Source organism: Cylas formicarius, unplaced genomic scaffold (genome assembly GCF_029955315.1).
Source record: "Cylas formicarius isolate icCylForm1 unplaced genomic scaffold, icCylForm1.1 PGA_scaffold_12__32_contigs__length_19106922, whole genome shotgun sequence".
In the NCBI taxonomy this organism is placed as follows: Eukaryota; Metazoa; Arthropoda; class Insecta; order Coleoptera; family Brentidae; genus Cylas; species Cylas formicarius.
In genome coordinates, this window is record NW_026844225.1 from 16,982,108 (window position 1) to 16,997,223 (window position 15,116).

At 34.5% G+C, this 15,116-nt stretch overlaps 3 protein-coding genes across 4 annotated transcripts in view; 1 reads left to right on the forward strand and 2 right to left on the reverse strand.

Moving 5' to 3' along the window:
- Positions 1-91: 91 nt before the first annotated feature.
- Positions 92-1,465, forward strand: LOC132695711 (cysteine-rich hydrophobic domain-containing protein 2). Of its 2 annotated transcripts, XM_060660148.1 has the most exons (5): positions 92-338; positions 402-548; positions 604-701; positions 777-814; positions 882-1,465. In XM_060660148.1, exons 2-5 carry the CDS (start codon positions 427-429, stop codon positions 1,047-1,049), a joined length of 426 nt encoding a protein of 141 aa, XP_060516131.1. In that variant the 5' UTR covers positions 92-338; positions 402-426; the 3' UTR covers positions 1,050-1,465. The 2 variants fall into 2 exon arrangements, with proteins under 2 accessions (XP_060516131.1, XP_060516130.1); XM_060660147.1 differs by having other exon boundaries at positions 604-814.
- Positions 1,466-1,495: 30 nt separating this feature from the next.
- On the reverse strand, positions 1,496-2,688 carry LOC132695712 (uncharacterized protein B0303.7). The gene is made up of 2 exons (XM_060660149.1): positions 2,002-2,688; positions 1,496-1,943 (listed from the first exon to the last, which is right to left on the reverse strand). The coding sequence occupies exons 1-2, from the start codon at positions 2,617-2,619 to the stop codon at positions 1,638-1,640; spliced, it is 924 nt and encodes a 307-aa protein (XP_060516132.1). The 5' UTR covers positions 2,620-2,688; the 3' UTR covers positions 1,496-1,637.
- A 3,908-nt stretch (positions 2,689-6,596) lies between these two features.
- The window catches only part of LOC132708726 (protein let-756), a 73,536-nt gene continuing 65,016 nt past the window's right edge, over positions 6,597-15,116 (reverse strand). The window contains exons 3-4 of the mRNA XM_060681262.1: positions 8,930-9,499; positions 6,597-7,474 (exon numbers count right to left, since the gene is read on the reverse strand). Of these exons, the coding sequence (XP_060537245.1) occupies positions 7,268-7,474; positions 8,930-9,499 (777 nt within the window). The 3' untranslated portion in view covers positions 6,597-7,267. The remainder of the gene's footprint in view (positions 7,475-8,929; positions 9,500-15,116) is intronic.

Consider the following 15,116-nt stretch of genomic DNA (forward strand, 5'->3'; position numbering starts at 1 on the left):
CTAATCTTATTCGTTACATAAAGTAAATATCATATAATATATAATAACAATTATTAGAACCGTTCTCACATATTTCTTATTTTAGGCGTCTTGCCTTTAACTCCACAAAAGTAGTTGGGCCACTGGCCTCGAGGCGTCGCCTGTGGTCCATAATAAAACACATCCCAAGGGCGCAAACGCGAAGGGTTTTTATCTTTATCTATAATTTTATATAACTATGGCCGTGCTTATGAGAAGCCGAAAGTAAACAAAGAAGTTTGTGAAGTCTTTACTCAAAAAAAAATCACCAATACCTTAGCCTTTAGGGAACTGTGGCCAACGTCGTCTTCAAGTCAGAGGTAATTTTTTCTCGTGCCTTTGTCTCATGCAGGTTTAAACAGTGCGGGGGTGCATGTTTTTAGTTGTTGTTTACATTTTTACGTATACATGGAAGGTTTTGATGCCATATACTACGAAGAAGAGGTAGAAAATAACGAGGAAACGGAACCAGCTGATGTATCGCTGGTACCCGATCCTGTTATCATAAGAGGTGCTGGTAACATGACAGTGTAAGTTTTTTGCATACAATGTCTGAAAGCATGTTATTTTTACTATTCTTCGCAGATTTGGTTTAAGCAATAGATTTAGCACTGAATTTCCCAGCGGGTTAGTGTCGAGAGTGGCACCTGAGGAATTTAAAGAAACTGTCATGAGGATAAATGGTATTTTAAAAAAGACTTTACCTGTCAATGTTAAATGGTTATTTTGTGGTTGTTTATGTTGCTGCTGTACATTAGGTTGTTCTTTATGGCCTGTTATTTGCCTTAGTAAACGTGTAAGTATGCACATTAGCAATTTAATGTTGACGCATTTATATTTAATTCTGTGGTGATTTTTTTTAGACACAACATTCCTTGAATAAATTACTGGAATGGGAAAATAGCTATTTATATAACAAATTGGGATTACACTGGCGTTTAAGCAAGCAACAATGTGACTCTTCCTCCATGATGGAATATGTGATTTTAATAGAATTTTTGCCAAAAGTCCCCATATATCGGCCGGACTAGCACAGCCTACATATCATAATCTTTGGTTGAAATTTTAAACTGAATCTCTTTTACTCTGTAAATAATGATATATGTGATAATAGACATATTATATAAAATGTGTGTTACTTTTGGGGAGAACACCATAGTTTTTGTACTTCTGTTTAAATTGTACAGTTCACTAGAATAGTTTAACTTTAATGGATTGTGTAAAGCTAAATGCATTTATTCATCTATTTGAATATGTAGTATTAATTTTTTTCCTGTTATTTAGTGCAATTAATCATGTTATCTTTAAGCAATTTCGCAGTAATATAAGTAGTTATTAATTGATATTGTTATTATATGTTTGTACCAAGTTGCTGCATTGTTTTGTAAACTTTTTTCATTAGTTGTTAACATTATTGCCCAATCAGCTATTTTTAGTGAGAAGTTAAATAAAGTAACTCAAATTAGAAAAATGTACATTTATTTTTTTTAAATATACCTTATATCAATTTAATGAACATATATAAAAATAATAGCCAATAGATAGGCACATCAGTATCACATTTTTAATGTGGACGTTTACATGTAAAATCACAATAATAATCAAGACGCGGCATTGTTTTACAGATTTTTTGGAATTCTGTTTACAAAGTTTCTTGGAAACTGGCCTTCTCCATTTTCTGATCTGCCATATAACCATTCCTCCGATATTTTCCTGATAATTTTAATTTTTTCTCCAGCTTGAAATCCCAGATCCCCTTCCATTTCCGGCTTGAAGTCATACACTGCGGTTACTATATTTTCTTCTGATTTTAGCGGCACCTGAACTTCAATGAAATTTTCGGGGAACATTCCTTCTTTGTCAAAATTTTTTCCATATAGCCATTCGTTGTTTATTCTTTTGATAATAATGATTATATCCCCCTCCTGAAATACATTATGGATTGGTGACATTGTAAATAAAAAAAATTGAAGTAGCACTTACCTGAAATGTGAGATCGCTAGGATCACTGCCTGGGTAATCATACAATGCAACACCATAGGAAGTCTCAACTTCAACATCCACTTTAGGTGGACTGGGGGGTGGGATTTTTGGCATTGGTAATGTTGGGGAAGGCAACTTGGCATTTTCAACCTTTGTACTTTTTTTCGCAGTTTGAGGACGAATTATGGTTGGTCCGAATACTGAAGGTATGTTTAAGCCATTTGAACTAGTAAGATTCGATTTGGCTGAGATTGAAGGTGGTGGTACCAAATAACTTTGGAAAGTTCCGTTCGTATTAATAGCTACACTGTTATTTGGCACGCAATTATGTTGATTGGAAAGGGGCCAAAGGTTACTACTAACAGGCGATTCCAATTCAAAACTTTTCTTACTGGACGCTAAGCTACTTGTACTGCTGCTAAACGAACTGGAGACACTCCCCCCAAAATGACGATTTCGATCTGTTGTTGGCGAGTTTGGCGGACTCCATTCGATCAAATTTGAGTTTTGATTTGGCTGATTCAAGTTGTAGGTCGACTTACTCTTATACTTTGAAAAATTCGGAGGTGGCGGCCTTGGCGGAGGTTTCTTTTTCTGATTGCGCATTGTGATTGGCATAATTTTTGCGAACGACTTACACTAAAACGATAAATAACTCCTGACGTATGTCATAAGTCATGCTCCACTTCCTTTGATTTTAAAACCGTCAAAGCGACAACCTGCCTACAATTTTAAAAATTTAGGCGCTATCTATCAGGAAACCACCACACGAATGCTGGTAGTTAGGCTTCCCAGCAATGGATGGCGACACCTGCGACGCGACAGCTTAACGAGATTGCTTGACGATAAAAAGATTGTGAACATGAATATTCTAAACATAGTATATTCTTCGATGAGTGGTTTCATTCCTACTATTTTTCCCTCATTTGAAAATTCAATAATTATAATTGCATAAAACTGTCTCGTAAATCAATTTTATTTATTAAGGTATTAGAATTTAAGGAGCTGATTTCTCACATTTTGTGAAAACAAGGTTACTGAAAATTTTGAAATATTTTAAGACAGAATTTATTTTTTGAAAAAAAAAACAAAAAATTTAACTGCTTTGTTTTAATTGTCGAAACTAGAAAAAGTTATTCGTATACCTACGTCCATACTTTTCACAATATTATTATTATTTCTTATCCAAAAACAATAAACTTTATTATTTAATGATGACACATTCAAAAAACAATGGACGAAGTGTCACCCAATGGGCGCTTCTAAATTTAACATTTTTTATTCAAAATATAGAATAAGAACAATAACCATTCAGATAAGTTATACAATAAAATTTAGGTTAACGAAACATTGGGATAGTAATATGAAGAAGTAAGCAAATAATTATTATATGTTATAGACAAATTAAATTAGTGAGTACACAAAATGCAAGATCATATAACTTTACGTTAATTTTAATGACGCCAATCCAGAGTAACCACGGGTGGTTATATCAATTTGCCTGGTATTGCAGTCTATACAAAAAAAAAAGAAAAAAAAGAGAGAACCGATGTTGTGTTATGTCGGAATGCTTTTTTCCTTGTATTAGGTCTAATTAGCTCCGTATATCACAGAAAGATTGCTGTATATATTATTTTTTAGATAATCTCTTGCGACTTTCTGTCCAAGTTAGATTTGAATAATAAACCATAACAAAACAAACAAAAGAACCTTCCGCAAAGAATTTTAGTGTCGACAGTATCAAAAACTTTGCCGTAATCGAGCATTATAAGCCAAGTTACTTTATTTCGAGTCAGCAAGTCATCAGTTATTTTAGTAAGTAACTTCTAAGAAAGCTGTAGAATTTTGAAAACCAAAATATATTTGAAATTTCACTTACAAGCCATTAGGAAAGAAAAATAACAACATTTGGGTCTTGGGAGCCTAACATTGTTTTGGAGAATATCCGATAAGAAAATTGTCTTTTAAATGTCCCATATATTCAAATATCATGAAATGCCAAATAGGACTTTTATTAAATGACAGAATTTGAAAAGGTCGCCGCCGGTGTCCATTACAGCCCAACAAAAATGTCAAAGTTATGCGCTTGCTTTTTCGTTTATTGGTTTAGATATCTCATTTCGATATACCTACAACAATTTTCATCCAGACTTCAACCGAGATCTAAATTATTTTTTGTAACGCCCTTATCACTTGATGCCTGTCACTTTAATGTCTCATTTTTCACTGATTATTGCGATGGTTCGCCTCGATATATCCCGCACCCTTAGGTTTTGTTACACGACCACCCTATTATGTTAGCGTTACGTCTTCCAAATCATCATACAAATTGGTTTTTTAAACATTTTTTCCGTGTCGGAATGTCTATCGGAATTAGATGTTTGACCAACAATTAGGCGTCTACTGTACGGATTTTCAAGGTGTTTTAACGGCCGAAGAATGTTTTAATATAAAATCGTCCGTATCAGACGCATTAGTAAATAATTTCAGACACCCCTTCGGTATTTACCTTGAAGTGACATAAAAAATGACTTCGTAGAGGTCGTTATCAATAATTTACGCTTTTATCTCACAGGACCATTTCCCAATGGTCATGGTTGGCAAGGAAAAATACATTAGGACCACACTAACCATCAATAATAATTAATCTACATGAAGCCGTAAAATTGGCTATAAAAAATTACGAGACCTTTGATTTGTTTTATTTACTGAAAGTTTTAACGCACTTTATGACTTTCACGGATAAAAATAACGCCAAGACCTCGATTTAAACTGAAGTGATTCCCGATTAAACCACTATAAAATTGATTGAAAGTGTATGTACTTTAGATATTGCGCCCTAACTTATCAGTGAAATTTAGCAATAAATTACTTTCAATGGCTTTTATTCCGGCTTCTTCTACATAGGCCTAGAAAAATATATTAATTTCTAATAAATCTAAAAAGCTAATAAATTTTGACAATAATTTAGAGGCGACGATCGGGCGCGTAAGTGCTTTAAAAAATGTTTGGAAGTTACGCAATTATTTATGACCAAAAAAACTGTTGTATATTAATACAAACTTAGCGTAACGATCCTTATGGTTTATATTTTCTTCCCGGTACGACGGAGACGTGAGGATACTTTTATTATAAATTATACGCCAGCTTAAAATAAAGCGAGGATTACTTTGTCAGCCATTTTTTTAATAATTTTGTATTGTGTGTGCGATCCATTACGTGCAGCGACTATCTTTCAAACTAATATCTCTTGGCACCTAGCAATTTCAATAAATATTCTGATAATTCGGTACAACTCTTCACACCTATAACATTCCCCATCATTTGATAGGTTATTTATCACGTTTTCCGTGATGCCGTAACTAAGAAATTCAAATTTATGCTTGTTATCATCGGGCAGTGTTTTGCCTCTCCGGGCAATATATCTAACATTTTTCGTTCAAGTCTAGATTCTTTTCCAATTGCATTTTTCATTCTTAATGCGCAACGTAGATTTATTGTGCCTGAATTTAAATAATGCATTATTAGTTGCGAGATCTTCAACGTATAGACGCGTCCTCCTGTGTGAAATAGTAATTTAATATTATTTAAATCCCATCGCGTCTTATTCGTATTAAAATGGGTTTATTTTAAAGTTTCAGTGGTAAGCGAGAAAAGGGCGTATTTTTCTATTTCGGATAAATAAAATTTATGCCCGGCACCTAATAGAAATAACAATACACAAATTTGGGACTCTTAAAATCCCAAAACACTTTTGTGTCTTGTTTGGCTAGTTTATTGGTAAAATAACTCACATTCGGTAATCTAAATCAACCCTTCCGAAGAATTTTGGTACTTTGTAGTCCATTCAACCGCCTCTAATAAATATTTTATGCAAACCAGTTACCCGTGTAGTACCCTTGCGATGTTGCCGCCTCGCTCATTTTTCGAGTGCTTTGATTCGGGTTTATATCAGATACGGAATAAAAAATAGTTTTTGAATAAAATGATGGCGTTTGGGTTTTTATTCCATCGTTTTTTAACAAAAAATTTGAATGGCGAGTATTTTTTGAAAGTAGTTCAGTGTTTTAGTTTACATTTGGCAGCCTCGCTAGAAGATGCTCGCAGGGTTAAGCGAGTGGTTACACCTTTCTAATAGAGAAATAACGATGTCAGCCCCACGGGGGTAGATAACGTATGTACGGTCCTTATCCCTTTATTTGGGACTATCTGAACGTCTTAATTTGTTATATCTTAAAGACTACACTTTTTTTTTCTTCAAAACCAAAGGTTCCGTATTCATAAAAAGTAACTATTCAAGACCAGTAGATTTTTGTGGGATGCAGTGCTAGTTCGCCTCCTCGTGGTGCATCCTGGGTAATGCTAAATGAACTAGCAGCGACGTCAATGGAACAGAACTCAGTGGCATCATATACACCCCTAGAAGACGACTATTACAAAATTGCAAAAAAATATCATAGAAAATTAAAAACTACAGGGAGAAAGAGATGAGAGGCGTGAAAATGAACGTCACTGAATTCTTTTCTATCGACCTTTGACGCTTCTCAAGTAATTCAGACAAAGTTTCAATTCTATCGTTAAATTTTATTGATCGATTTTTACATTTAAACTATTTTAACATAATACTGACTGATAGTGGTAAATATTGCTTACAACGCCTGTCGTTTAAATTTAAACATTACTATTTACAATGAGTGCGTCGCGCCTTGCCCAAAATGTATCTCTAAATTACTTTCTAAATGACAAATAAATAGGCGATTAAATTTTTTTGACAATTTTTAGAAATATGCTTGGAAAAGCATCTTTTTTTTCACCTAATTCAAGTAACTACCTAAAATACAAAACAAATAGATCTGATCCTAAGCGTAACAACATATATCCAAGGGAATTCACAGCATTTATTTATTCCACAACAGGGATGGGAGTAAGTAAGAGAAAGTTTTACATTAAAAAACTGATTTGAGATTCTGAGTGGCCAGAAAATTATTATTGAACACAAAAACGCCAAATTTACATACAGCGGATTATTATTTACACGGCCGTAATCTTCAAAATTGACACGCCAATGGTCGTTGAGCTAATATTTATTCAAGCGGCTTTCGATTTGACGTTTTTCCTAAATGTCTATCGCAAAAATGAAAAGGCTATAATATATCAGCAGTGAGGTATATTTGACTTATACAAAATAAGTATTTACAAGTTACGTACAATAAATAGTAGAAATAAATAAAAGGAAGACGAATAGTGTTGCGCGAAAGTGAGAGTGTCAGTCAGAATTATTGGTCGAATGATTGTTTTCGGCGGCATTTTTCTCCACCGCCATCGAAACGTCCGACAATCCAGTCGTTTCTTCCCAGTCTAAGTGCGTTGATGTTTCCATTCCATAGTCTTCGTCATTAATGACGTCATCGGAGGTTGTCGTCGACGCAGGCATTGCCGTGGTCGTGGTTGTACTCTCTTGGCTTTGATCCACCTGTTTTTTTTATATATCGATTGTCAGTCTACATAGTTTCGAATGGTTAGTAATTGGTTACAAACTCAATTTCTGAAAACACGACTTTGTAGGAATAGATGCGGTGAAGGGAAGTTGAAGCATTGAAACATTAAGTAAAACACGTTATTTATATATAAAACGCGTATTCCTTCAAAATCAAAATAAAAAACCCATTCAATATTATCTACACGATCAATCTACAAGAAAACATCATGCATTTGATAGGCTAGAGAACAAAGAATTAGAAATGAAACGATATTCTTTGGTAAATAAATCATTTTGCGGATTTAATACTGATTTTTTGATATTTTGATACGGCCTATAATTAAAATAGTCTCTTTTTTCTCTAGGTATCACGATTTGAACGACTTCGTACTCCATCCTGTATATATAGTTCTATCGAGCCCAAATTCAGGATTCCCAGTATAGTAATACGTCATTGTATCACAAGTTTGGAACTGTAAATATTTTACTTAAAATGTAGTACCAAGCCGGAAGTAAGTTATAAGCAATCTGTTGAAAATATGTTTAAAGTGTCTAGTCTTGTGTTAGTGTGTTTACAGATTTGTTAATATTTAATAAATAGTATAACTAGGTTTTTGCCCCATTTCGAAAAAGATTCTTATGCGGATCGACTGCAAAATTTGTCATGAGAATCGACGACAAAAATTGACTAGTATCGTTTCACTAAAAATCTACTAAAATTCTAACGGAAAATGCATACAGTTCCAAGCAGACCTTCTCATGTTTTATTACTTAACACATATCACAGCTAATGTGTCGTAGGTATATAGTCGGGAGTTTGTTTTGCCAAAGTTAAAAATAAAAAAAACTTTGCACGCCTTGTGAAGGACGCGAAGTCCTTGGCCGAGGTTTATTTGTTATAATTTACGATGATTGTTGTTATTGTAAAAACCTGAGCTGCATCTATGTTCCTGAGAAAGGCTCCAAAACAGTTCAAAGAGCGCAATTAAAAAGAACCGCATTTTAAACCTTTTACCGCGTCTGGTGAAATTGTTTTATCCACCGATGGTTTATTTTTTGTTGGGTGGTGATTCTACCACATCTAATACTTTTTAAAAAACCTCTAGAATGCATCCATCCACCCTTAAGCTAATAACTAAGCTAATAACAATTATTTGGTTTAATTTCAGTCTATATAAATTTTGGAGGTACCGACAGGCTCTAACGCTAACCAGAAACTGCGTAAAGTCTTTAGATTTTCTAGAAGTAAATTTGAACAGTTTTGTACTCATTCTTTGGCAGAACAAATCGAAAATATAATAATTTCCGTAAACTTAGACTTTTATAAATTGAGAAGATCCATCCAGCGTTTGTTAATACAGTATCCATATCATCAAATCTACCGCAAACGTCATTAGACTACGTAGAAAATAATAGAAACATTCTGAGAAAAAAAAGTTAACTATTGACCTGTTCAAGTCTTTTCCTAACACCTTTTCTAATCTTCTTCTTCTTCTTTTTCGGATTATTAACTAACGATTTCTCACTATTAAATTTTGTATTTTTCTTAGTCGTTAAGTCTCTTTGGCACTCGTCGTTGTCTTTCGCGTCAACGCTGTCGCACTTAACACGGCTCAGTACCGTTTTGCTCGCGGTACCGTTATTGTGGCTCACATCACTCCTCATTTCGAATTCGTCTGTTTGATTTTTTCGTTTCTTCTTCTTTTTTTTCTTCCTCTTTCGACATCTGGGAGGGTCGTTCGGTGTCTGAGAGTGATGCAACGCGCCAGGTGATGGACATTGGTGTCCATGGTGTCGCATCGGATGCTCGGACGACACTGTGCGCGTCAAGACACGCGCGTACGAAGACAACTTGCCCAACTGTTGACGCGCTTTTATCACTACTTTTCGAGGCTGGCCCCGACGGTTTAGAGCTAAATAAAATGTCCGTCGTTCGTTCGAGTATTTGCTTGACGAGTATTTGTTGTAGTTTGTTTCCTCGATGGTTTCATTAAAGATGCATTCATCTCCGAATTCGACCTGCAACAACCGAAAACAAATCGTCAAACATCGCTGGTAATTCTAAAACACACCTCGTTTACTCAAACATTTGTTCATTCGCTAACATCCACCGACGCAATCGGCAAAATTAATCTCCCTTCATAAATATCTTAGTCAAGGCTCATTTCTCTCAGCCCCAATGAAAACACCACGACCGTATGGTGCGCAAACCGCCAATAAAAATCGCGCTTTTGACAAGACAACAGGAATTTCCATGTTCGAAATATCCAATTTCCAGTAAATCTGTTTTTTTTTCTTCTCGCACACCCTTATGGCAAATAAATAGGTCAACGTGACGCGTTCAATGTCGCAAGAACATAGAAAACGCAGATAGCGATCGGCTATACCGTCAGAAATACGTCCTTGCAGGTATCGCAGACGAAGAGCGTAATATTTTCGGTTCATTTTCCTTGGTCACTTTTGACAAGTAATTTGCGATAGCTGTATTTCATTGAAACACAATTGCGGAGTCTGAAACTTTGACGTTAAGCGCGTGTAATACGGTTAGGTATGTACGAAGGGCCAAAGCTGTTGCCAATATCATACTTTGTCGCGTTTATTTTTCTTTTATGTGGGTCGCTGCACCGGACTATATTTCTATGCGGGTAATAATTTCTGCTTTGGTATAAAATAACGTTGAACAGATTAGCAGTACCCAGCAAAATGCAAAGAAACTATTTTATAATTTTTATCTACAGGGCCATGGTTTTATATTTGCATACCCTATCTGCATAATTCCTGTCAAATTATCATAAATAAATAGGTCTTCATTTCTGAGCAACGAGAAAAAATTGAAAATACGATAAATTGGACTAATCAATATTTGCATTGCTAAGAGACGCAGATCAGCTGAATAGTCTGTGCAACACGCAGAGAGAAAAGGATAATCATGGTTGTGTTCCATCACAATATAAGGTTTGTTTTGGTATAAAAATTACAGATAAAACTGAACTGGAAAATAATTCCAGAACTGCTCCAAGTATATTTTAGGGAGCTGGTCATTCTGCAATATTGAATTTGTCTCTTGTTACGGTGAATGTGGAAAAGTAAGTCAACAACAAGAAGACATTAACTTTCTTAATTAAAAAAAATACTATATATGCGTTTATAGGTCTGAATTTAAGTGAATTTCTATGTGCGATAAGAATTAGAGATGCAGTTGTAAACATGTCGCAGTAAGGAATTAAACTTACTAGGTATTTACAAAAGTTATGTTTTATTTAATAGACATCACAATTTTTTTATTTTCAATAACACAAAAATCGACTTTTAATGGTCCAGCTGTAATAAAAAATTCAAACTGAGGAATTCCAAAAAGTAAGTTAATTATTAAATCTTTCTTTAAATTTTTGATCTCTCTTTTTGTCGATTTAATTTCTTTCGCGCATCAAAGCAATAGCTTCTTCACCTGCTGGTGCCTTCATGAATTCGTTGCACAACTGTTTTACTTTTTTTTTTCTTTGTTTCAACATTTTCATGTACATTGGTTTGTTTATTTGTCCGTCTGTCTCTGGTCTCTGGGAATATGCCAGAGTCTCAGACTCCAGTAAAATTTCTGTGGTAAGGGTTCATCACTTTCCACCGATTTTCCACTTTTTGGAATCTGAGAAATTTCGTTTGACGTTGGACTCCAGAAGCCAGCTTTAAAGTTTTTCAGCTACATTGAATCGATTTTTTCTCTATAATGTTACCGACCAAAAAAAGTGTTAGATTAGTGAGGTGGTGGAAAGTACTTACAAAAAAAGTAACCATTATTTATACCGTCTCCGTTATTAAATTTGTAAAGATATTTTTTTTTACGTCTATCTTGTAAACAAAACAAACTGTAAGTTGGATTAGAGGAGATTGAAATTACTAATGGTTGGAGTATACCTATTAATAAAACTCGATCCGAAATGAACTAAAACAAAAAAATTTAGTTCGGGAACCAGCTCTGAATAAACCAAAACATTACATTACTACGCATGTGCAAATCGTATCAGACCGGTTCTGAAATGAACAAACTAAAACAAAACGATAGATAATTTTTAAAATACTCAAAAATTTCAGGTATTTTGCGAATGAAAATGATTAAAAAAAGGGGACCTAAAGTTAAACCTTTGTGTTATATATTTTTTCCCAGACTTCCAAAAATATATATGGTCTTTAAACTTGAAAGTTTTATTATGGTCAGTCAAATTTAATACAACAAAGTTAAACAATTTACACTTCGTCGTCGGAGAAAATATATAGAGCGTTTCATAAAATTCAAAAAAACTTCAATGCAATTTCGGTATTACAAACTTTTCTCTGTTGCTTACTTCTGACCTGGGTATGCAAGTGCATAAAAAACGACCCCGTTATATGTTAAGTCGACCGTTAAAAATCGTAAACAGCTTTATTCCCCATAGAATCGATTAGCGTTGGTCAGCCCATGCGTTTTTCATATGGAGTTTCATATCCTATATAGATACATATAATATACATCGGTATATGTTTCAATGTTTGTTAATGGGAACTGCCTTTAGAATTTATGGTATTCAAATATATTTAAATATTCGCGCGCCTTCAGCTGTCAGCTCATCTGTCACTGTTGCTGGAGATTTAGTTTTCGCTTTGAGCGTCAGTCGCAACTAGAAGAGCATTTTTCAAAAGTATTAAATAAATAATACCCGCGACGGTTGATTCATTTGTAGGACATCCGGCCTGCGGTACGTTGTTTAATATTAAAATTTCTCAACTTTACAAGCCGAAAAGTAACATTTACCCTCGCTTAAATAACATAGGAAGTGTTGTCCGACACATGTAGACATTGTTAAGCGCTTAAAGAAGAACCCCGAATGAAGCAGACAATATGTAATAAAATCTTATGAAGATAGTACCGACACGGTCGTACATAAAGGCCATTCTGTCGCCTTCCAAATATCCTATTCCTTATATGGAATGTATTGTTAGGCTGGCCACAACTTACTTCTAACTAGGAGCCACGTCAGGCTCGGACGTTTTTAGTTTTATTTAAATGAGTTCTCTCTATAAATAGACGGCAATCTTATAAATCTCAATTCTTTATTATCGGGGTGTAACAAAGGGCCAATGATTTCTGTTAACACGTATTTTTGAAATGCGCCCTTATTTTTTATGTATTAACTGCGTTGCTGCTTTTTGTTTTGAAATCTCAGTTTCACAAGCTCCAAAAATTCCAATGGAATAACATGGTAGTCGGGGGGCGTGGGGGCTTGGGGGGCTCGGTTGATATATAACGATAAAAGTCGTTGTCGACAAATCGCTTTATTGTCAACTGCCTTGTAATCTCGCACTAGATGGAATACTATCTGGCTGTAAGAAGATTACACTTTTTTGTTAAACTTCACGTGCCTAATGAAAACCACAAATGAAAAAAATATTCATACGCGGCGATATAAAGACCTGAGCATGGAGTCGGACATATTTTATTAAGCGGGTCTGTCTATTTGGAAAAAGGACCGAAAAGTAATTTCGATAAGCTATGTAGATCTCTGTAGGTTCTTTATGTGACATTTCGTATACTCGTTCTAAGCGGATTAATACCGTATCGAACATAAAACGCGTATTAGCCGGTGTTTTCTCTTTATTTTGTTATTCTGCATTTTTTTTTTTTGAGATTACGTACAGCTTATTTACTGCTTTTAAGCGACAGTTGATTGCGTAAATTACATTACATTCTGGATTTTAAAAAAAATGGTTGCATCCATAAAATGGCGATGAAATTGTATAACATAAGTTTCAGGGGTAATATTTATGTAGATAACATATGATATAATTAGTAATAAGTTCTCCAATGGTTATAAGGTTCGATACTTACCGGCCAAGTTTTTTACTCGTATTTTCTCAGTTTAAGTTGAAGCGAAAATTTATAATAATCGGCCGTATTATAACAAATTAAAGGTAAATATTGAAAAAACTATGTATATGGTGTTTAAACAGAAATATAAAAAATAGGTGATTTTGAAATAAAAATTCGGACAATTTTTTGCAATTTTGAAAATGAACTAAAATAGTTAATTCCTGATACGCTGTAATTACCTGAAGTCTAGTTGTAGAATTATTTTAAAATCTGCTGTTCTAGTCAGTAAACAATTATTTTATTACTTCTACGACAGTAATCTTGGAGATTTAGGTTAGTTTTGGTTAATAAGGCACGTTTTGTTGCAACATGATTAAGTAATTGTAAGTTAGAAAAGGCAAACCACACAAATCGGAATATTTGAACACCCTGTATGAGCGTCTGAAGCACTTGGTAGTGTGGTTTTCCGGTTAGCTCAGACGCGCTAATTGTGTTGTTACCTTCGCGTGGTCGCTGATCAAACACGCTTTTAACGGGGACGATGATGGCGGGAATGTAATCCGAAACTGTTTTTAGAAATTTATGTAAATCGGAATAATAGATCGCTTCGATAACACTGGTCTGCAAAAAAAAAATTCTCTCCTTGTTCTAAAAAAATGTGTCTGCTTGAGTTTTACAGTAAAAAATTCTAATTTATATTAACAAAACTAATAAATATCGTGAGTTATTCCATTATGGAATGATAGAATTCAAATTATTTAGTAGTTTTCTTCCTCTTCATAGGAGTTTCTCGGTGAATTGACCAACAGAAATCAACAAGCATTGCTGTTGACCATTTTCCAATGTAGCGTTTTTCAATTTGCATTATATCCTGATGAAACCTTTCACCATGCTCATCTGATACAGCTCCAAGATTTTCAGGAAAGAAATCTAAATGCGAATCTAAAAAATGGATCTTGAGTGACATATTGCATCATAAAGCTTTATAAGCAGAAAGTGGCTCCTGAATGATTTGTTGATAGTTGTCACTTTTTGCCTTCCCAAGAAAATTCTGACACACCTCCACAAACGCTACCCAAGCTCTTTTTTCTGCTTTGCTCAACTTCGTGAGCTCACGTATCTGCGGACCTACAAAAATTCCTTCCTTCAATTTCGCGTCACTGATTCGAGGAAATTTTGTTTTTAAGTATTGAAAACCTACACCATCTTTATTCATAGCTTTCACAAAGTTTTTTATGAGTCCCAACTTTATGTGAAGGGGTGGCGGTTTATGAGAAACATTTTTAAGTCCAAGAGTCAAACTTTTTCTTGATGGCCAGGTTTTTACTTTGTAATGTTTGTCTCTTACGCGGCTATCCCACTCACAAAGAAAACATCAAAATTTTGTGTATCCTCCTTGTAGTCCAGTCAGTATAGCGACAACTTTTAAATCAGCACAAATATTCCACATTGAACCATTATGAAGTAAAATTTCCTTTAGTTCTTGAAGAAGCCCTGCAGCATCATTACAATATACAAAATCATCTTCTTTGGAGAAGTAACTTGTAAAACTTTCTTGCCTCGTACGAAAATATGAAACTATGGTACTTTTAGTTAATAAATTCCACTGTTTTAACCTTGATCCGAGCAACTGTGCCTTAGATTTTGAAAGTCCCAAACCTCTAACAAGATCATTTAAGTCGCCGTGTTCAAGTAAATGAGGTTCTGTAGATGGACATGAAGATCCAGATAAAGTGTATGAAGATGAAGATGTACTACCAGAAAGAAAACTCGATTGAGATTGTAGACCTGAAA

Excerpts from the sequence above, each read along its gene's own strand:
- LOC132695711 (XM_060660147.1), top strand. The coding sequence starts at position 427 with ATGGAAGGTTTTGATGCCATATACTACGAAGAAGAGGTAGAAAATAAC. Across the intron at positions 549-603 it reads GGTGCTGGTAACATGACAGT|ATTTGGTTTAAGCAATAGAT; the intron begins GTAAGTTTTTTG and ends TATTCTTCGCAG. Across the intron at positions 815-881 it reads TTATTTGCCTTAGTAAACGT|ACACAACATTCCTTGAATAA; the intron begins GTAAGTATGCAC and ends GATTTTTTTTAG.
- LOC132695712 (XM_060660149.1), bottom strand. The coding sequence starts at position 2,619 with ATGCCAATCACAATGCGCAATCAGAAAAAGAAACCTCCGCCAAGGCCG. Across the intron at positions 1,944-2,001 it reads CTAGCGATCTCACATTTCAG|GAGGGGGATATAATCATTAT; the intron begins GTAAGTGCTACT and ends AATGTATTTCAG.